This window comes from Phocoena sinus, chromosome 13 (genome assembly GCF_008692025.1).
Source record: "Phocoena sinus isolate mPhoSin1 chromosome 13, mPhoSin1.pri, whole genome shotgun sequence".
In the NCBI taxonomy this organism is placed as follows: domain Eukaryota; kingdom Metazoa; phylum Chordata; class Mammalia; order Artiodactyla; family Phocoenidae; genus Phocoena; species Phocoena sinus.
The window spans coordinates 21,012,447-21,035,728 of NC_045775.1; the positions used below are offsets into that span (position 1 = coordinate 21,012,447).

The 23,282-nt window shown below is 50.8% G+C and overlaps 1 protein-coding gene across 1 annotated transcript in view; it reads left to right on the forward strand.

Annotated features, from left to right (window-relative positions):
- Window positions 1–23,282, forward strand: part of DPYSL5 (dihydropyrimidinase like 5) — a 96,991-nt gene that overhangs the window by 68,428 nt on the left and 5,281 nt on the right. Inside the window, exons 6-11 of the mRNA XM_032652691.1 lie at window positions 876–920; window positions 2,755–2,830; window positions 3,837–3,993; window positions 8,427–8,568; window positions 9,737–9,879; window positions 19,543–19,750. Of these exons, the coding sequence (XP_032508582.1) occupies window positions 876–920; window positions 2,755–2,830; window positions 3,837–3,993; window positions 8,427–8,568; window positions 9,737–9,879; window positions 19,543–19,750 (771 nt within the window). The remainder of the gene's footprint in view (window positions 1–875; window positions 921–2,754; window positions 2,831–3,836; window positions 3,994–8,426; window positions 8,569–9,736; window positions 9,880–19,542; window positions 19,751–23,282) is intronic.

Sequence of the window (23,282 nt, forward strand, 5' to 3'; positions counted from 1 at the left end):
GGGCCAGCCTGGTGTGGGCGGGGGTCCCACCTTACTCCTGCCGTGGGTTTGTCTCTGTCTGCGAGAGCGCTTGAATATAGCTCCTGTTTGGGCACCTCAGAGTTGATAGAGAAAGACACACCAGCTTCAACAAGGCACTCAGAGTGCCTGTGAGAAGAGGGGTGGCGGGATGCGCACAGGACTGGGCTTTGTGGAGCTCTATGAGGGGGAAGAGAGCGGTGCTGACCGTAGTGGCTGTAATAGCAAGAATACCACCTTCACCATCTACTGATTAAAGGGGAGCATCTAAGGAGGTTTTGCTCCCCAGGGACATTTGGCAATGTCCAGAGATATTTTGGGTTATCCCAACCTGGGGGGAGGATGTTACTGGCATCTACTAGGTCGAGGTGAAGGATGCTGCCAAAGAGCCTGCAATGTCCGTTCAGCCCCTTCCACAGAGAATTATCTCACCCCAAATGCCACTAGTGCCGAGGTTCAGAAATCCCGATCTAGGCTAATTTTCAGCTTGAAATCAATCAGTATTACTCCTTTGCCACGGTTCTGAGATGGCTGTGGAGAGAATGCACCAGAAACCAGGGAGAGATGTGACTGCAGGTTTTCGTTTGTTCTTGTTTTGTCGTCTTTTAATTAAGCCCTGAGTAGCATCCAGCAAAGACGTGCCTAGAACCCTAAGTCCCGGGGTTCTCTCAGTGTGAGCAGAGGTGCCCCTGCCCAGGGTTTCCCCCCGAGCCAGCCCCTGTGGGTGCTGTTTGTCACTCCAGCTCTGAGTCAGACATTCCAGCACTTTCTGCGTACGAGGTGGGGTGTCAGGGAGATGTAAGCTTGCTTGGGGAGATGGTGAAGCTTGTTTTCTTCCCGTCCTCTGTTTCTAACAGGTGGAGGCAGAAGCCACTCACCGAGTTATCACCATTGCAAACAGAGTAAGTAGACCCCAGCTCACCCTCAGCCCATTCTCAACTCTGGGGTCAGAACCCAGCCTGTACAGTAGAGTCCCATTCTGCTCTGGGTGCCAGCCCCATGCCTGGCTCCCAGGACCGCCAACGAAGGCCGTTTGCTGAATGAACAACACCGTTCCTATTCCCGCAGACCTGGCAGGAGTCCTCCCTGCCACCGGCTCTCCGTTCTACCCTGCTGATCTTGCTGAGACCTGGTTCATTGCTCAAATGGAAATGCCTCCCAGCAGAGGCAGGGCAAGGTGGGGACCACAGAGCCTCATGGCACCTGGAATCTGTTCCTTGTAGAGGAGCAGAGAGACGTTTGCTTAGAGAACCATGATTTGAACCTCCGCCTCTGGGCCATTCATGCTTTTTCCTTGGTATGGTTCAGGGTAAGGGGGCGCTGATGCAGTGTGGTGGTGGGAATAAGCACACGCCTTGGGGCCTTGACCAAGGACAAGCTTCCAGTCCCACGCAAGCCAATCAACCACTCCGAGAGACCATTGTATTATCTAAAATTGGAATGATAATATCACCCACTCCTCACAGGACGGTTGTGAGGATCAAAGGAGTCGTGGAAGGAAAAGCACTTTGAAAACAGGAGAACACTGTACCAAGTTCCTTTCTCCTCCTAAACCATTAAGTGTTCTATTTGCTCAGATAATCTGAACTCTAGCTTTCTAAGTGTGGTCTCTGGACCAGCTGCATCAACATCATTTGTTAGAAATAGGAACTCAGAAATGCAAATGCTCAGGCCTGTTCAGACCCACTGAATCAGAAACTGGGGGTGACGCCCAGCAACCTGTGTTTTAACAAGCCCGCTAATGATCCTAATGGGCGCTAACACTTAAGAACTTCTCCTCCAGAAAGACCTAGGCTACCCTGAAGGCTGTGAGCTGAGGATGTGGTGTTAGGAACGCCAGGGGAACACAGAGGCTGGAGGTCCAGTTGGTCTCAGAATTAGTCAGGAAACTTGTGCCAAGCACATCAAATGTCAGGCCAGCCCCTAAATTCTCTATCCTCCTAATCTGACAGGCAAAGAAGGCATTAGAATAACATTTGGGAAAACAGTTTCCCATTAGCCCTTTATAAGTCCAGGAGCTGGACAAGGACATTGTTTTACTGTCGTAACAATAGTTACACTATCAATTGCTTCCTGATGGAAACTTACCCCAGAATTAGGAAAGATCTGAATAACAGAAGGGCAGCTCCTCGTTTTCTTAGTTCAAACACATGCCCAGAGAAGTGAAGCGGTGGACCGTGGTCACACAGCTTGATAGAGGAAGAGCTAATCAGTATTATAATCCAGGTGTCCATTTGCAAGACCGGTGTCCATTTGCAAGTCTGGTGTAGACTGTGAGCCCTGAACCTCTTGTGTATTGTTTCTTCTCCAGGGTACATTCTGTCTACTGATATGGCAGATGGCAGACATCATCATTTTAGATATGGGATATAATACACAACTGTCTCTAGGTCATCACGTTCATGAATAGGAAATGAAGAGTCCCTCATTTCAAGTTGTAAATAGTCTAGGTGTTGGCTGGTAGAAAATGTGAGGTTCGGCACTTGGCATCTTGCCCTGCTGTCCCCCTGCTGGGCTCTGGTGCTGGGCGCTGCCTGCTCCCTCCTTGTTTCGTGGGGTTCCCCAGCCTGCAGGCACCAGCCCTGCATTCCCAGCAGAAGACCGCCACCCTGAGGGGAGTGCTAAGCGATGCAGGGGGCAGCGCTGGGGCCAGGACTGGGCTGGTCCGGTCACCTTGGTCCTTGTTAGGTTATGGGGTTGATGCTCTCTCCTTCCCACCGTGTTTCCCGTCCTTAGACTCACTGTCCCATCTACCTGGTCAACGTGTCCAGCATCTCGGCCGGTGACGTTATTGCAGCTGCTAAGATGCAAGGTGAGTCCGTAGGCTGGGCTGAGCAGCGCCTGTGTGTGGTGGGGCCCAGCAGCTCCATGCACTTCCCAGCCCGGCTCCTGGGGCCAGGCCCTGAGCCTGCCTGTCCCTTTTCTCTCTGGCTGTCTTCCTCACAAGCACCCTGCACTGGCCTGGGTTCAGTGCATTAGCACCAGTGTTTTCCTCTGCACACTTGTTTGCATAACAGCTTTACAGAAGTGTCTGCCACCTCTCCTGGGTCTGGTAAAGTTTTCCAAGCTTTCAATCAACTCATTAACTGGTATTTTTTTCAGTCTCTTGGGTTTTGCTAGTGGTTGCGCTGGTAACCAACATGAAATCCTGGACCAGTTCCAACGGACATTTCAGGGGGGAAATGCCTGGGAAGTCCCCGGAGAAACGACACTGTGAGGGCCCAGCGTCCCTTTCAGGAACCCAGCGTACCAGCCCCAGGGCACCTGTGTGTCGGAGCACCCGGCAGCACCTGAAGGCTTTGTACGTGCTTGGACTCCCAGTCCGGCTCGGGGTGCCAGTGAGGGCCCAGGAACAGGAGAAACAGGTCACGGTCACAAGGCTGAGGATATAAATTGGGAGCAAGGGCCTTCAGCCTTCCCACCACATTGCACTCCAAATCCTGACTCTTGCTTCTTCAGCGGGACCCCCTTCGCCGTCTCTCCTGTGCTGTTGTTCCAGCCTCCCACCTCCGTCTCCCTGCCCTCTATCCCCTGCTACGGTGCCACCCCCAGTTTTCTCCTGAAGCTACTCCCAGCAGCCGCCTGCTCAGAAAACAGACGAGTGCTGCCCCGCCTCGGCGCCCTCGCCCTTCTGTCCTTGCCTGCAGTCAGCACGGGGACAGAGAACAGTCTGACCTTGCCCTCAAATGCCCAGCTGAGCTCGGGCAAGTCCCTTCCTCTCTGACTTCAGCTCCTTCACCTGCCCCGTGAGAGGCTCAGACCAATGATCTCCCAGGTTCACTGGCCTCCTGGTGATGGTTTGAACCCTCTCCTTTCAGGGAAGGTCGTGCTGGCCGAGACCACCACCGCGCACGCCACACTGACGGGCTTACACTACTACCACCAGGACTGGTCCCATGCAGCCGCCTACGTCACGGTGCCTCCCCTGAGACTGGACACCAACACCTCAACCTACCTCATGAGCCTGCTGGCCAAGTAAGGTGTTTCAGCAGGACCACGGCGCGGCATTATCTCACAATGTGCGCCATTCCGGGAATTTGTAGATCTTTAAGGTGATACCGTAGAGGCCCCAAACCTGACCTAAGTTTGATTTTGTTGTGTCCAGAGGATGATTTTTGCTTTTGTTAGCTTCTCCATGCGGCTCCTATCACCACTTGATTTGGATGAGAGCTTCTGAGGTGACGAGTAAAGAGCGTATATAAAACTGTGAAAAGTGGTTATTCAGAATTTCAAAGGATATTGACACCTTACACTGGAGACCACTGGGGAACTATAGGACGTGGTCTCTGACTTACCCTAGAAAATCTGTGCATCTTTCTATCTCTCGTCTTTCTTCACCTCTCCCTCTTCTCATTGTGTCCCACGTGGTTTTCTCTCGTTGTATGTACCTCCCTCCTTCCATGTGTTTCTCCCTCCTTTCTTTCCTCTTCCCCTTTTCCTTCTGCACCTCCTCCCTCTTTCCCCGTAACATCTTCCTCCAGACCTCCCTTTCCCCAGCTCTTCTTTTTCTAACACTGCTTTTCCCCTTTCCATCCAGGTCTAAATAAAATGCTTTAATGAATCGTCTGAATTTGTTGGGACACAAACATGGAAAGATTTTGTTTCGTTTTGCTTCAAATTCTTTCTTGCCTCTAGTGACATTTTGATACTGGTAAAGGCCATTGCTTTTTCTTCTCTTTTGCTTATTGAAGTCCAGTTCAGTTTAAAAGTCAGTCTCTTCCCCTCCCCACCCCCCAGCTCAGAGAATTAATAGGGGTTAGGATTAAAGGGGTGGGGAATTCCATTCCATACCCAACACGATCTGTACTCCTGCACTAATCGTTGCTGCTTCTCTGGCTAAAAGTGACTGGCCTTTGGGCCCTCCTTGTATGGGGCATGTGCCCAGATACAGGCTCTCTTGAGTCACCCTCACGCAGTCCTCTGACACAGGAGATGGAGTGCAGCTTGACCTCTCCTTCCCGTGCCTTCCCGGCTTCCAGAACTAGCAATTCCCTGTGAACAAGAATCTGGCCAAGCAGCTTAAGCCTGGCCGCCTTCTACAGTATCTGGGGCCCAGAGCAAGCTCACACAGCTTTGCCACTCCCTACAGTGGGAGGGCAGGCGGGCCCCCACCCCTGGCTCTCCTCACCCAGAGGCTCAGGCAGGTGCCCGCTGCTGGCACCTCTGTTCTCCACAGGTGAACCTCTTGAAATGTCCCCTCTTGAGACTAGTTGGGGGAGAGGAAAGCACCATTCAACCCATGAAAAGAGGAAGAAGGGAGAGACTGCAGGACTCACCATTCTGCCAACACCTCAGTCGCCCTCCCTGTCTTCTGCTGTTACAAGATCTAGGGGTGGTGATACACCTCTGTTAGGGTGATGGTGGGGGGGTGTTGATGTAAGTGACCAGCTCCAGTTGGAGGTGGCTGTCGTTAGATAATGGGGCTTTTATTTCATCCATGTCCTTAGTTTTCAGTCCTGGTTGGCTAACAACTGGAAAATTTCCACTCCACATCCTGCTACGTTAACAACCGAAAGAGCAGTGTGGGGCTTTCCAAACACAACTGGAGTGCAGGCAGTAGGGCCCCGGGGTGAAGGTGGCCCCTGGAGGGGCAGGATATGCTGTGGCACAGCGGCCGTAATTAAAGTCTGTCCATAGTTTTGCTGTGATTCTGAGCAGCGGCAGCTCTGACAGATTTAACCAATTTGAGAGAGTAAAGGGAGAAATGCTAGATCAGCTCTTTCTTTTAAAAATGCTTGTTGTTGGGAAAAACCGGCCTCCTTTTCATCATTATCAACACAGCAAAAACAAACAAGTTTCGAGAACCCACTATAAGAATTTGGGCTCAGTTTCAAGATCAAAGAATCTTTTGAAATACCTCTGCTTGCCACAAGCAAATTTACTGAAAGAACAAAAAGGTAGTAAAACTCCCAACCCACCCAAATTACAGTGCCCAAAGCCACACAAATTTAAATAGACAGGGGAAGAAAAGTATTATTAATTGAATAATTCAAGTTTTTATATCTAGCCTATTTTGTCAAATTTATTTAAATTATTATTATTTTATTATTATTATTATTTTTTTTTTTGCGGTTCGCGGGCCTCTCACTGCTGTGGCCTCTCCCGTTGCGGAGCACAGGCTCCGGACGCGCAGGCTCAGCAGCCATGGCTCACGGGCCCAGCCGCTCCGCGGCATGTGGGATCTTCCCGGACCGGGGCACGAACCCACGTCCCCTGCATCGGCAGGCGGACTCCCAACCACTGCGCCACCAGGGAAGCCCTGTTTAAATTATTTAACTAACTTCTATTCATTTAAATAGAATTATAATTTCATGTGAACTATTATGAGAATAGTTTGAATCCCATTTTTTAATATTTATTTATTTGGTTGCATTGGGTCTTAGTTGCAGCAAGCGGGCTCCTTCGTTGCAGCTCATGGGCTCCTTAGTTGCGACTCGCTGGCTCCTTAGTTATAGCACACGAACTCTTAGTTACGGCATGTGGGATCTAGTTCCCAGATCAGGGATCGAACCCAGGCCCCCTGCATTGGAAGCTCAGAGTCTTAACCACTGTGCCACCAGGGAAGTCCCCAAATCCCTTTTTTAATCAGTGCATATTGTAAACGTGTGCAGTTTTATAGAATTTGGAGCATAGTTTTTACATTTTTAGGAATTTATGATTACTAAAATTTTGCTTCTATGACATTGTTGGTGATAATTGGTATTATGCAAAATACTTGATAGAAAACCCAGACACCAATTATCATATAAGAAAATATGAGCTGTTTCATAATGATATACTTTAGGATGTGGTTTCTTCGAATATACCAGGGTAATAAGTACAATCTATAGATATAAGGATTTGTCCTTTATTTAAAATCTGACTTCTCAAAAGGATCAGAAATTTTTTCATTTGAACATATATATTTTTAAAGTACTTAACAAAAGGCAGTGGTGTTTTAAACTTTAAAGAGTAAGGGTGGGTCTGTCATACCTCTCAGATTCAGGGCAGCATCAGGGGACCCCAAAAGCCCTTCTGGAATGTGCCCCCCCATTCACTCTTGCCTAGTAAGCACTTATTTGTGTAGGGGCCTTTTTAGAAAAGTGGGTGCTCGGTAAGACTTGTCAGTTAAAGCATGGGGTCCTGGGGTCCCAGACCCTCAACCCAGGACTCTGATGGGCATCTTCTGATCTGAGCCCTACCCGGGTGTCTGGAGGATCCCTGAGGAGAAAGTGAAAACCTAAAGATTCTGTTTATCTCTGGTGGGTTCTGCGGGTCTGGGGGATGTGGGGATCCCCAGGAGACCCTAGAATAAACCCTCTGCTCTGTGGAAGAGCCCCTCCCGCAGTCTCTGAGAGGGCCCAGAACAGCGCCTTTGGCGCAGGGAGCTACCAGCCCATGCCACAGAGTGGCACGCTATGTGCACTCTCACTGATGTAAGTCTCTGCCCCGAGTTCTGAGCTGGCCCGGAACCCCTCGAGAGCCTGGCCGTGCCTTACCCACCGTAGCCTCAGCAACCATTTGAGGACCATGTTCACAGATGGCAGCGGCGATGAACCACTGGCATGTCGTTGCTGGTTGATCAAGGCAGACTTCTCTTCCGTCTTGTCCTTCCTCTTCCCTGCAGGGCCAGGAGAGCCCTCACATCCAAGCAAAGCTTAACAGGGAACTCGAGTGTTTTACCAAGCACATGCTTATTGCCAGCAGGGCCTGGTGCAGGTTGAGGAGGGAGATGAGAGGGAGTCGGCATATGGTTCTGTGGAAGTAAAACTACCTCCACCCTCTCACTTTAGTTAAACTCTTATTTATTTATTTATTTTTGGCTGCATTGGGTCTTCATTGCTGTGCGCAGGCTTTCTCTAGTTGCAGCGAGCGGGGGCTACTCTTCGTTGCAGTGTGCGGGCTTCGTTGTGGTGGCTACTCTTGTGGAGCACGGGCTCTAGGCGCGCGGTTTTCAGTAACTGTGGCACACAGGCTCAGTAGCTGTGGCACGCGGGCTCAGTAGTTGTGGTGCACAGGCTTAGTTGCCCCACGGCATGTGGGATCTTCTCAGACCAGGGCTTGAACCCATGTCCCCTGCATTGGCAGGCGGATTCTTAACCACTGTGCCACCAGGGAAGCCCTTAGTTAAACTCTTAAGTTCAATTTTTCTCCACCCGTTAGTTCTCTTAACATCCAAAGACTCTCAGTGTCTCCCGTGACGCTGGCATTCTGTGCCACAGTTGGCACGTACGCTCATTCTGCAGATGTGTAAACTGAGGTTCTCACAGATAACTCGCTAGAGGCCATACAGCTATGAAGTGGCAGAGCCGAGATCGAAACCAGCTTTGCCGGGTTTCCAAGTGAAGGTTTTATCTCGGTCCCTGTTCCCACCCTCTGGGACCCTGGCCTCCCCTCCCCTTACTGGTCATGTCCTTCTCTCTACCCAGTGATACTCTGAACATTGTGGCGTCAGATCACCGGCCTTTCACCACGAAGCAGAAAGCTATGGGCAAGGAGGACTTCACCAAGATCCCACACGGCGTGAGCGGCGTACAGGACCGCATGAGCGTCATCTGGGAGAGAGGAGTGGTATGTTCCCACGACCCCTCCCCACTCTGGGCCTCGGAAGAATTTTCACCCTTAGGAGGGCTGGGTCAACCACAGCTCCTGTTTCACTCAAAAGGAAAACAGAAGAGGTCTTTTTTTTTTCCCTGATCGGAAAGGTAATAATGCCTAGCATAAAAATTTGGAAAATACGGCAAAGTATTAGGAAAAAAACCCATAATTCCATACTGGGAAATTATTAATATTTTGGTATATTTCTTTCCAGCTCTATGCATGTACTATACATTATTTTAATTACTGGGTTCATCTTCTTTTCATATAACAGTGTATTTTGAGTGTCTTCCTGTATCAGTAAAAATTCTTTTAAAACATATTTTTAATGGCTAAATAATATTCCCTCCAACGGCAGTGCCATACTTCAATGAATCCTTCCACGATGTTTGGAACTTTCAGCTGTTTCAAATTTTTGCTCTTAAAAATAATGCTGCAGAGAATCTCTTTGTTCATGAGTGTACATCAGCATTTCTAATTATTTCCTGAGGACAGATTCCTAGAAGCGGATTTCTGGGCCAAGGGATATGAACCTTTTTAAAGATCTTGATATCTTTTGTCCAATAATAAAGGTAGAGGCTGGGACTTCATTTGAATACCTCCTGTTCTGCCCATGAAGAATAAGTAGTTTTGATCTTGACCTATCACAGATTAGATGCAGCATAGAGTATGAGGCCAAAGAGATTTGAAATCCTCAAGCCTAAACAACCAGCTCGGGGAAGACCCATGAGGCAGCTCCAGAATCCCCTTTGAAAAGGGTCCACGGTGCCTTCATGGGTGGGACGATAAGATCCTTTCCAGGAGAGAATATATGTCCCTTCGTGGATGCCGGGAAGCTCCTGATTTATCCAGAGTGAGTACCGAGTAGACCTGGTTTTACAAACAGGAGGTAGATTTGCACCAGGAAAGCAACCTTTTGGAACAAGGGCCCACCCGCCCCCATTGCTGCAAGAAGGAGAGAGGAGTAGCATGGAACCAAGCCTAGCAAGTTGGCTCATCTGAGATGATGCCCGTGGCGTTGTCCTTCTCAGCACCATTGTTCTGAGCAACTAAAAGCCCTCAGGCCAGGGTCAAGCGTGACCCAGGATTTGAGGCACACACACAGGGCCTCGGTTGACCTAACACTTTTGCAATGTTTCAGGTTGGAGGAAAAATGGATGAGAACCGTTTTGTGGCTGTTACCAGTTCCAATGCAGCGAAGATTCTCAACCTGTATCCCCGCAAGGGCCGCATCATCCCTGGAGCCGATGCCGACGTGGTGGTGTGGGACCCAGAAGCTACAAAGTAAAACCCGCTGCTAGTCTCCAGGGCTAGAGGGACTTGGGATTTTAAGGGCCTTATATTACAGAGCTCCAAAAGCATATCTTCTTTGCACTACTTATAGCATAGAGCAAGATGACCCTAAGGTGTGCTCAATTCAACAAATACTTGAGGGCTTGCCATGGTCCAAGCACTAGGAATGCAACAGTGAACAAGAAGGTCTGAAGATCTGCTATAGTGCAGCTCCATGTGCACAGCACTTTACAGTTTTTCAGAGCTAGGTCACATCAACTATCTCGTTTGCTTTTCACATAGCCCCAAGCAGCACTTAAGCCTAAAGTTCTTATTTCCATTTTACTGTTGAAGAAACTAAGAGCAGAGAGTAGAGGGACTCCCCACATGACATAGCTAATGATTGGCTGAACCAGATAGATGTCCTGACACTCAGTTCCAGACTCTTCCACCAACACTCTGCTTCTCCCGTTGAGGGTGTGGGTCCCCTTGAGCACACAGCGCTTGACACCCATGGCGTTAATGAACACAAGTTGAGTGGGTAAATGAAGTGAATCAGGAGTTATCAAGCCACAGGATAACTCACCTGTTATGAGCATCATCTTTTTTTTTTAGTTAATTTATTTTGTTTTGGCTGCATTGAGTCCTCATTGTTCTGCACAGGCTTTCTCTAGTTCCGGCGAGCAGGGGCTACTCTTCCTTGCGGTGCGCTGGCTTCTCACTGCGGTGGCTTCTCTTGTTGCAGAGCATGGGCTCTAGGTGCACAAGCTTCAGTAGTTGTGGCACACTGGCTCAGTCGTTGTGGCTTGCGGGCTCTAGAGAGCAGCCTCAGTAGTTGTGGTGCACGTGCTTAGCTGCTCCGCGACATGTGGGATCTTCCCGGATCGGGGTTCGAACCCCTGTCCCCTGCACTGGCAGGCGGATTCCCAACCACTGCGCCACCAGGGAAGCCCCAGGGCATCATCTTTACTCAGAGATTTGAGCAGGGTAATGGGAATTGTTTTTTAATGTTAAATTTCATCCATTCACTCAACAAATAGAAAAGTGCCACCATTTGCTGAGCACTTTTCTAGGTGCACAAGCTAGCAGCGAACAAGATAGACAAAAATGTGCCGGGATTTTGAAGATAAAAAGTTGAATTGCAAAGAAACGCACCTCCCTGCTGGGATCCCCACACTGCTTCTCCATTAGGGCACTTGAGAAGCCGGGTTCTGCTTCCAGCCTGGGGCTGGTCCCTGCTGCTGCTGCAGGTGTGGCTGTTAGGGATTGCTATTGGCAGAAAGACCCCTAGAGTACAGCCCAGTGTATTAGTCCGCTAGGGCTGCCATAACAAAATACCACAGACGGGAGGCTTAAACAGTAGAAATTTATTTTCTCACAGTTCTGGAGACTAGAAGTCCAAGATCAAGGGGTCAGCAGAGTTGATTTCATTCTGAGGCCTCTCTCCTTGGTTTGTAGATGGCCACCTTCTCCCTCTGTCTTCACATGGCACTTCCTCTGTGCGTGCACTTCTGGTATCTCAATTTCCTCTTCTTATCAGGACACCCATTTGATTGGATTAGGGTCCACCTATATGACCTCATTTCACTTTAATTGGTTCTTTAAAGGCCCTATCTCCAAATACAGTCACATTCTGAGGTACTGGGGGCTAGGACTTCAACATATAAATTTGTGGGGCACACAGTCCATCCTAGCCTTTGGGGGTCATCCCTTCCTACTGAGCGTTATCCCTGCCCACTGAGCATCTTCCCTTCCCACTGAGCATCATCCCTTCCCACTGAGCATCTTCCCTTCCCACTGAACATCTTCCCTTCCCACTGAGCATCATCCCTTCCCACTGAGCATCTTCCCTTCCCACTGAGCATCTTCCCTTCCCACTGAGCATCATCCCTTCCCACTGAGCATCTTCCCTTCCCACTGAGCATCTTCCCTTCCCACTGAGCATCATCCCTTCCCACTGAGCATCTTCCCTTCCCACTGAACATCTTCCCTTCCCACTGAGCATCTTCCCTTCCCACTGAACATCTTCCCTTCCCACTGAGCATCTTCCCTTCCCACTGAGCATCTTCCCTTCCCACTGAGCATCTTCCCTTCCCACTGAGCATCTTCCCTTCCCACTGAGCATCTTCCCTTCCCACTGAGCATCTTCCCTTCCCACTGAGCATCATCCCTTCCCACTGAGCATCTTCCCTTCCCACTGAGCATCTTCCCTTCCCACTGAGCATCTTCCCTTCCCACTGAGCATCATCCCTTCCCACTGAGCATCTTCCCTTCCCACTGAGCATCTTCCCTTCCCACTGAGCATCATCCCTTCCCACTGAGCATCTTCCCTTCCCACTGAACATCTTCCCTTCCCACTGAGCATCTTCCCTTCCCACTGAACATCTTCCCTTCCCACTGAGCATCTTCCCTTCCCACTGAGCGTCATCCCTTCCCACTGAGCGTCATCCCTTCCCACTGAGCATCTTCCCTTCCCACTGAGCATCTTCCCTTCCCACTGAGCATCATCCCTTCCCACTGAGCATCTTCCCTTCCCACTGAGCATCATCCCTTCCCACTGAGCATCTTCCCTTCCCACTGAACATCTTCCCTTCCCACTGAGCATCTTCCCTTCCCACTGAGCATCATCCCTTCCCACTGAGCATCTTCCCTTCCCACTGAGCATCTTCCCTTCCCACTGAGCATCTTCCCTTCCCACTGAGCATTATCCCTTCCCACTGAGCGTCATCCCTTCCCACTGAGCATCTTCCCTTCCCACTGAGCATCATCCCTTCCCACTGAGCATCATCCCTTCCCACTGAGCATCTTCCCTTCCCACTGAGCGTTATCTCTTCCCACTGAGCGTTATCCCTTCCCACTGAGCATCTTCCCTTCCCACTGAGCATCATCCCTTCCCACTGAGCATCATCCCTTCCCACTGAGCATCTTCCCTTCCCACTGAACATCTTCCCTTCCCACTGAGCATCTTCCCTTCCCACTGAGCATCATCCCTTCCCACTGAGCATCTTCCCTTCCCACTGAGCATCTTCCCTTCCCACTGAGCATCTTCCCTTCCCACTGAGCATTATCCCTTCCCACTGAGCGTTATCCCTTCCCACTGAGCATCTTCCCTTCCCACTGAGCATCTTCCCTTCCCACTGAGCATCATCCCTTCCCACTGAGCATCTTCCCTTCCCACTGAGCATCATCCCTTCCCACTGAGCATCTTCCCTTCCCACTGAACATCTTCCCTTCCCACTGAGCATCTTCCCTTCCCACTGAGCATCATCCCTTCCCACTGAGCATCTTCCCTTCCCACTGAGCATCTTCCCTTCCCACTGAGCATCTTCCCTTCCCACTGAGCATTATCCCTTCCCACTGAGCGTTATCCCTTCCCACTGAGCATCTTCCCTTCCCACTGAGCATCTTCCCTTCCCACTGAGCATCATCCCTTCCCACTGAGCATCTTCCCTTCCCACTGAGCATCATCCCTTCCCACTGAGCATCTTCCCTTCCCACTGAACATCTTCCCTTCCCACTGAGCATCTTCCCTTCCCACTGAGCATCATCCCTTCCCACTGAGCATCTTCCCTTCCCACTGAGCATCTTCCCTTCCCACTGAGCATCTTCCCTTCCCACTGAGCATTATCCCTTCCCACTGAGCGTTATCCCTTCCCACTGAGCATCTTCCCTTCCCACTGAGCATCATCCCTTCCCACTGAGCATCATCCCTTCCCACTGAGCATCTTCCCTTCCCACTGAGCATCATCCCTTCCCACTGAGCATCTTCCCTTCCCACTGAGCATCACCCCTTCCCACTGAGCATCTTCCCTTCCCACTGAGCATCTTCCCTTCCCACTGAGCATCTTCCCTTCCCACTGAGCATCTTCCCTCCCCACTGAGCATCATCCCTTCCCACTGAGCATCTTCCCTTCCCACTGAACATCTTCCCTTCCCACTGAGCATCATCCCTTCCCACTGAGCATCTTCCCTTCCCACCGAGCATCACCCCTTCCCACTGAGCATCTTCCCTTCCCACTGAGCATCTTCCCTTCCCACTGAGCATCTTCCCTTCCCACTGAGCATCTTCCCTTCCCACTGAGCATCATCCCTTCCCACTGAGCATCATCCCTTCCCACTGAACATCTTCCCTTCCCACTGAGCATCTTCCCTTCCCACTGAGCATCATCCCTTCCCACTGAGCATCTTCCCTTCCCACTGAGAATCTTCCCTTCCCACTGAGCATCCTCCCTTCCCACTGAGCATCTTCCCTTCCCACTGAGCGTTATCCCTTCCCACTGAGCATCTTCCCTTCCCACTGAGCATCTTCCCTTCCCACTGAGCATCTTCCCTTCCCACTGAGCATCTTCCCTTCCCACTGAGCATCTTCCCTTCCCACTGAGCATCTTCCCTTCCCACTGAGCATCTTCCCTTCCCACTGAGCATCTTCCCTTCCCACTGAGCATCTTCCCTTCCCACTGAACATCTTCCCTTCCCACTGAGCATCTTCCCTTCCCACTGAGCATCATCCCTTCCCACTGAGCATCTTCCCTTCCCACTGAGCATCTTCCCTTCCCACTGAGCATCTTCCCTTCCCACTGAGCATTATCCCTTCCCACTGAGCGTTATCCCTTCCCACTGAGCATCTTCCCTTCCCACTGAGCATCTTCCCTTCCCACTGAGCATCATCCCTTCCCACTGAGCATCTTCCCTTCCCACTGAGCATCATCCCTTCCCACTGAGCATCTTCCCTTCCCACTGAACATCTTCCCTTCCCACTGAGCATCTTCCCTTCCCACTGAGCATCATCCCTTCCCACTGAGCATCTTCCCTTCCCACTGAGCATCTTCCCTTCCCACTGAGCATCTTCCCTTCCCACTGAGCATTATCCCTTCCCACTGAGCGTTATCCCTTCCCACTGAGCATCTTCCCTTCCCACTGAGCATCATCCCTTCCCACTGAGCATCATCCCTTCCCACTGAGCATCTTCCCTTCCCACTGAGCATCATCCCTTCCCACTGAGCATCTTCCCTTCCCACTGAGCATCACCCCTTCCCACTGAGCATCTTCCCTTCCCACTGAGCATCTTCCCTTCCCACTGAGCATCTTCCCTTCCCACTGAGCATCTTCCCTCCCCACTGAGCATCTTCCCTTCCCACTGAGCATCTTCCCTTCCCACTGAACATCTTCCCTTCCCACTGAGCATCATCCCTTCCCACTGAGCATCTTCCCTTCCCACTGAGCATCACCCCTTCCCACTGAGCATCTTCCCTTCCCACTGAGCATCTTCCCTTCCCACTGAGCATCTTCCCTTCCCACTGAGCATCTTCCCTTCCCACTGAGCATCATCCCTTCCCACTGAGCATCATCCCTTCCCACTGAACATCTTCCCTTCCCACTGAGCATCTTCCCTTCCCACTGAGCATCATCCCTTCCCACTGAGCATCTTCCCTTCCCACTGAGCATCTTCCCTTCCCACTGAGCATCTTCCCTTCCCACTGAGCATCTTCCCTTCCCACTGAGCGTTATCCCTTCCCACTGAGCATCTTCCCTTCCCACTGAGCATCTTCCCTTCCCACTGAGCATCTTCCCTTCCCACTGAGCATCTTCCCTTCCCACTGAGCATCTTCCCTTCCCACTGAGCATTATCCCTTCCCACTGAGCATCTTCCCTTCCCACTGAGCATCTTCCCTTCCCACTGAGCATCTTCCCTTCCCACTGAGCATCTTCCCTTCCCACTGAGCATCTTCCCTTCCCACTGAGCATCATCCCTTCCCACTGAGCATCTTCCCTTCCCACTGAGCATCTTCCCTTCCCACTGAACATCTTCCCTTCCCACTGAGCATCTTCCCTTCCCACTGAGCATCATCCCTTCCCACTGAGCATCTTCCCTTCCCACTGAGCATCTTCCCTTCCCACTGAGCATTATCCCTTCCCACTGAGCATTATCCCTTCCCACTGAGCGTTATCCCTTCCCACTGAGCATCTTCCCTTCCCACTGAGCATCTTCCCTTCCCACTGAGCATCTTCCCTTCCCACTGAGCATCTTCCCTTCCCACTGAGCATCATCCCTTCCCACTGAGCATCATCCCTTCCCACTGAGCATCTTCCCTTCCCACTGAGCATCTTCCCTTCCCACTGAGCATCATCCCTTCCCACTGAGCATCTTCCCTTCCCACTGAGCATCATCCCTTCCCACTGAGCATCTTCCCTTCCCACTGAGCATTATCCCTTCCCACTGAGCGTTATCCCTTCCCACTGAGCATCTTCCCTTCCCACTGAGCATCATCCCTTCCCACTGAGCATCATCCCTTCCCACTGAGCATCTTCCCTTCCCACTGAGCATCATCCCTTCCCACTGAGCATCTTCCCTTCCCACTGAGCATCACCCCTTCCCACTGAGCATCTTCCCTTCCCACTGAGCATCTTCCCTTCCCACTGAGCATCTTCCCTTCCCACTGAGCATCTTCCCTTCCCACTGAGCATCATCCCTTCCCACTGAGCATCTTCCCTTCCCACTGAGCATCTTCCCTTCCCACTGAGCATCATCCCTTCCCACTGAGCATCTTCCCTTCCCACTGAGCATCTCCCCTTCCCACTGAGCATCTTCCCTTCCCACTGAGCATCTTCCCTTCCCACTGAGCATCTTCCCTTCCCACTGAGCATCTTCCCTTCCCACTGAGCATCATCCCTTCCCACTGAGCATCATCCCTTCCCACTGAACATCTTCCCTTCCCACTGAGCATCTTCCCTTCCCACTGAGCATCTTCCCTTCCCACTGAGCATCTTCCCTTCCCACTGAGCATCTTCCCTTCCCACTGAGCATCTTCCCTTCCCACTGAGCATCTTCCCTTCCCACTGAGCGTTATCCCTTCCCACTGAGCATCTTCCCTTCCCACTGAGCATCTTCCCTTCCCACTGAGCATCTTCCCTTCCCACTGAGCATCTTCCCTTCCCACTGAGCATCTTCCCTTCCCACTGAGCATCTTCCCTTCCCACTGAGCATATTCCCTTCCCACTGAGCATCTTCCCTTCCCACTGAGCATCTTCCCTTCCCACTGAGCATCTTCCCTTCCCACTGAGCATCATCCCTTCCCACTGAGCATCACCCCTTCCCACTGAGCATCTTCCCTTCCCACTGAGCATCTTCCCTTCCCACTGAGCATCTTCCCTTCCCACTGAGCATCTTCCCTTCCCACTGAGCATCATCCCTTCCCACTGAGCATCTTCCCTTCCCACTGAACATCTTCCCTTCCCACTGAGCATCTTCCCTTCCCACTGAGCATCATCCCTTCCCACTGAGCATCTTCCCTTCCCACTGAGCATCTTCCCTTCCCACTGAGCATCTTCCCTTCCCACTGAGCATCTTCCCTTCCCACTGAGCGTTATCCCTTCCCACTGAGCATCTTCCCTTCCCACTGAGCATCTTCCCTTCCCACTGAGCATCATCCCTTCCCACTGAGCATCTTCCCTTCCCACTGAGCATCTTCCCTTCCCACTGAGCATCTTCCCTTCCCACTGAGCATCTTCCCTTCCCACTGAGCATCTTCCCTTCCCACTGAGCATCTTCCCTTCCCACTGAGCATCATCCCTTCCCACTGAGCATCTTCCCTTCCCACTGAGCATCTTCCCTTCCCACTGAACATCTTCCCTTCCCACTGAGCATCTTCCCTTCCCACTGAGCATCATCCCTTCCCACTGAGCATCTTCCCTTCCCACTGAGCATCTTCCCTTCCCACTGAGCATCTTCCCTTCCCACTGAGCATTATCCCTTCCCACTGAGCGTTATCCCTTCCCACTGAGCGTTATCCCTTCCCACTGAGCATCTTCCCTTCCCACTGAGCATCTTCCCTTCCCACTGAGCATCTTCCCTTCCCACTGAGCATCTTCCCTTCCCACTGAGCATCATCCCTTCCCACTGAGCATCATCCCTTCCCACTGAGCATCATCCCTTCCCACTGAGCATCTTCCCTTCCCACTGAGCATCTTCCCTTCCCACTGAACATCTTCCCTTCCCACTGAGCATCTTCCCTTCCCACTGAGCATCATCCCTTCCCACTGAGCATCTTCCCTTCCCACTGAGCATTATCCCTTCCCACTGAGCATTATCCCTTCCCACTGAGCATCTTCCCTTCCCACTGAGCATCTTCCCTTCCCACTGAGCATCATCCCTTCCCACTGAGCATCTTCCCTTCCCACTGAGCATCTTCCCTTCCCACTGAGCATCTTCCCTTCCCACTGAGCATCACCCCTTCCCACTGAGCATCTTCCCTTCCCACTGAGCATCTTCCCTTCCCACTGAGCATCTTCCCTTCCCACTGAGCATCTTCCCTTCCCACTGAGCATCTTCCCTTCCCACTGAGCATCTTCCCTTCCCACTGAGCATCTTCCCTTCCCACTGAGCATCATCCCTTCCCACTGAGCATCTTCCCTTCCCACTGAGCATCACCCCTTCCCACTGAGCATCACCCCTTCCCACTGAGCATCTTCCCTTCCCACTGAGCATCTTCCCTTCCCACTGAGCATCTTCCCTTCCCACTGAGCATCATCCCTTCCCACTGAGCATCATCCCTTCCCACTGAACATCTTCCCTTCCCACTGAGCATCTTCCCTTCCCACTGGGCATCTTCCCTTCCCACTGAGCATCTTCCCTTCCCACTGAGCATCTTCCCTTCCCACTGAGCATCTTCCCTTCCCACTGAGCATTATCCCTTCCCACTGAGCGTTATCCCTTCCCACTGAGCATCTTCCCTTCCCACTGAGCATCATCCCTTCCCACTGAGCATCATCCCTTCCCACTGAGCATCTTCCCTTCCCACTGAGCATCATCCCTTCCCCCTGAGCATCTTCCCTTCCCACTGAGCATCACCCCTTCCCACTGAGCATCACCCCTTCCCACTGAGCATCTTCCCTTCCCACTGAGCATCTTCCCTTCCCACTGAGCATCTTCCCTTCCCACTGAACATCTTCCCTTCCCACTGAGCATCTTCCCTTCCCACTGAGCATCTTCCCTTCCCACTGAGCATCTTCCCTTCCCACTGAACATCTTCCCTTCCCACTGAGCATCATCCCTTCCCACTGAGCATCTTCCCTTCCCACTGAGCATCACCCCTTCCCACTGAGCATCTTCCCTTCCCACTGAGCATCTTCCCTTCCCACTGAGCATATTCCCTTCCCACTGAGCATCTTCCCTTCCCACTGAGCATCTTCCCTTCCCACTGAGCATCTTCCCTTCCCACTGAGCATCATCCCTTCCCACTGAGCATCTTCCCTTCCCACTGAGCATCTTCCCTTCCCACTGAGCATCATCCCTTCCCACTGAGCATCTTCCCTTCCCACTGAGCATCTTCCCTTCCCTATGAGCATCATCCCTTCCCACTGAGCATCATCCCTTCCCACTGAGCATCTTCCCTTCCCACTGAGCATTTTCCCTTCCCACTGAGCATCTTCCCTTCCCACTGAGCATCTTCCCTTCCCACTGAGCATCTTCCCTTCCCACTGAGCATCATCCCTTCCCACTGAGCATCTTCCCTTCCCACTGAGTATCATCCCTTCCCACTGAGCATCTTCCCTTCCCACTGAACATCTTCCCTTCCCACTGAGTAAGTATTATCCCTTCCCACTGAGCATCTTCCCTTCCTGCTAAGTACATACCTCCTCTCAGAGCATTCTCTCCTGCCACTGCCTTCCCACCAGGACCATCTCAGCCAGCACCCAAGTGCAGGGAGGAGACTTCAACCTGTACGAGAACATGCGTTGCCACGGTGTCCCACTGGTCACCATCAGCCGGGGGCGGGTCGTGTACGAGAACGGCGTCTTCATGTGTGCTGAGGGCACCGGCAAGTTCTGCCCCTTGAGGTCCTTCCCAGACACTGTCTACAAGAAGCTGGTCCAGAGAGAAAAGGTAAGGTGGTGGTGGGGGGGGCGGGGGCGGAGAAGACGTGTGGGAAGAGGTTGAAGACCCCTGGCGGCGACATCTTATATGACTTTTAAATCTCAAAGATGTTCTCACTCTGTCTTTCCACCAAATCTTATTGCCTGAATAGTCACTTTGGGAACAATCAAAATAGTAGAAAAGGAGCACCTGTAACAAAGTAAAATTTATTGGGAAGGGTCCCCAACTCCCTGGGAGCCCAGGGATACTATGAGGTGCTCATAGCTATCCCTGACATCCAAGCTTCTTGTTGTCCCTCAGGGGCAGGGGACTCCTGGCTTGGCCTGGTTGTCATATTTGCCCTGGAGATGCTCTTTCCCCAAAATCCCCACAGCCGCCCTGTAACTGCAGTAGGCTGGGTGGGCTGTGCTGAGTCTGGGCCCCCCAATGAAGTGGTCAAGCCAGATCTATCTCACTGCCATGCGGGGGTGGCCTGAGGTCTTATCGTGAGAGTTTCATCCAGTCCTCGGATTCCGTAAACACCCTGGGTGTTCACTGAAGCTTGGGGCTCCACCTTATCCCCAGGGATACCAAACTCTGGGTAGAGTTTCACCCAAAAGAAGACTGGCTGTTCCCTCGTTGCTTGGGGATTGATTGTCCAGCCTTATCTTTGAGAGCTGTCCTGACAACCCCGGGTGCTGGGAACCAACTGCAGCCCTGGCCTCTGGGTGGAGAACCCAAATCATCAGAAAAAAACAAATCTGACAAAACTGACAGGTGAAAGCATCATGAGGTCTCCCCTTCCCTTCCTCCGGCATAAAGCAACGTTATCATGGTTCAGAATGCTCCCGCCTAGCTACTTCCAGATTCTGTCTAGAGACGGTGGGTGTTCTTAGAAATATCGTGACCAAGGGCCTGGGAGCCCCAGCCCAAATGCAGGTCTTCTATCAGGGAGCAGACTTGGATTACCTAAAAAAAAAGCATGACTTTAGTTATCCCAGTATTCAATTCAAAAGTGAACTCAGGATCTCTCGGGTAGGTGAATGGTCCCATCTCCAGTATGCTTCCCAGATGTGGACAATGGCAGGAGACCTCAGCCCCACCTCTGGGGGACGTGCCACAAAGAACTGTAAGAGCGACACATTCACACGCTAGACTACCTGACCAAGGGTGGCAATGATTTAAAATAAGAAAACGGAAAGTAACAAGTGTCAGTGAGGCTATGGAGAAATTGGAGCCCTCGTTCATCGTCAGATGAATGTAAAAGGTGCAGCCACTTTGGAAAACAGTTTGGCAGTTCCCAAAATGTTAGCTATAGAGTCGCCAAAATAACTCAGCGGTTCCACTCTTGGGTATGTACAGAGTCAAGAAAAATGAAAATATATGTCTTCACAAAACCTCGTACATGAATGTCATAGCAGCATTATTCATAAAGGCCAAAAAGTGGGAACAGTGTACACGTCCATCAACTACTGAATAAACAAAATGTGGTATATCCATACAATGGAATATTATTCAGCCCTAAAAGGGAATGGAGTGCTAATATATGCTACATACAACACACATGACCCTTAAAAGCATCACGCTAAGTGAAAGAGTCCAGTCACAGAAGACCACATATTAAAATATTCCATTCGTATGAAATGTTCAGAAGAAGCAAATCCATAGACAGAAAATAGATTAGTGGTTGCTTAGGGCTGGCCAGAGGGGAGAATGGGAGTGACTGCTCACGGGGACGGAGATTCTTTTGGGGGTGATGAAAATATTTTGGAATTACACAGTGTTGGTGGCACAAACTTGTGAATTACACTAAACACCCCTGAAATGTATTCTTTTAAATGGTGAATTTTATGGTATGTGAATTATATCTCAATTTGAAAAAACAAAAAATCTTTAAACAGTTCTGTGGCTTTCCCAAAAAAAGATGTTTTAGTCAGGAAATAGGATCAAAAGAGGGCAGAGAAAGTGTTTGAAGCCCTTCTAAAAACCAACCTGGGACTTCCCTGGTAGCGCAGTGGTTAGGAATCCACCTGCCAATGCAGGGGACACGGGTTCGATCCCTGGTCCAGGAAGATCCCACATGCTGCGGAGCAGCTAAGCCCGTGTGCCGCAACTACTGAGCCTGTGCTCTAGAGCCCACGAGCCACAACTACTGAGCCTGCGTGCACCTAGAGCCCGTGCTCCGAAACAAGAGAAGCCACCACAATGAGAAGCCCGCATGCCACAGGGAAGAGTAGCCCCCGCTCGTGGCAACTAGAAAAGCCCACGTGCAGCAACGAAGATCCAACGCAGCCAAAACTAATAAAAATAAATAAATAAATAAAAACCAACCTCACAAGAATGTCAGACAGACACCAATTCACATCAGACCGCTCTTAGGGCCAGACATAGTGGAAGAGCTCAGCTTCTAGGACTGATATAAATTCAACTCAGAGGCCCTTTATCCAAAGCACTTATAATGACAACATAAGGTCCTCAAGAAAAAGCCAATTCTATTCCCTATTCTCTGGTATAACCCTTATGTAACAAAATGCAGGTACGCAAAAAACTTCATTTCCCCCAAATTATAAATAAGCAGTCCCTACAGAGCAGGGTCCTCAGGAAAGAAAGTAGCTCTGGGGTTGGGACCAGTTGTATAAAGCCAAAGCAAGGGGCTGCCGGGAGCCGGGTCCTGCCAAGGTCACTCACCCAGGATTCACCAGGTCTGTACTCCTACCCTTCACCCCCGGAACCCCAAAGTGCAGCCTGGTAAAGGCTAAAACACTTCAGACCAGTTTTGACATTCTGAGGACTGAGCTCAACTACAGATCTGTTGGAGAATACAAAGGAATATGTAAGCTGAAGAGCCTTCCAGAAATCACCCTTATCTGTTGTTTCTCTCAACAAGGTTTCCAGCAAGCATTGTGCAGCAAGGAGATTGAGGTTATGTCACTGAAGAGTGCCTGGGGTGTAAATTATTTATGCTGCCGCTTCAGACCTTATGCACACACTCCAACACGCTTCCTCTCGCAGAACTTTGTAATATGATTAAGCCCCGAACTGACCCCTGCAATAAATAATAACAGCTGCTGGTACTTACATGTCACTCACCGTGTGCCAGAGCTTTACGCGTTCTATTTCATTTGATCTCGTAACAACTCTGTATTCTTATAAATAAGAAAACACGCACAGAGAGGTAACGTAACTTGCACAAGGTCACACAGCTTACACGTAACAGAGCTAGGAGTGGAACCCAGGCAGTCTGGCTGTAGAATATAGGCTCTTAACTCTATTGCCTTTGTGAGTACAAAATTAACTACTATTGCTGCCGGGGGATTCTAATCTCCAAATCAGCTGTATTTAGCCTCTATTCCCACAAAGTTGTCAGATCACAATAAAAGGCCTGGCCTCTTGAGAGCCTGGCAAGTGAGGGGATGACATTGCTCCTTGTGAGGGGTGCTCTCTAAAGCTGAATACCTCAGAAGTCTACCCGCTACCTTGGAAAACATTCCACCAATGTCAAGGGGAGTCAGTGGGTATCTCTATGTACATGCATGCAAACACTCACACACATGCACTATTC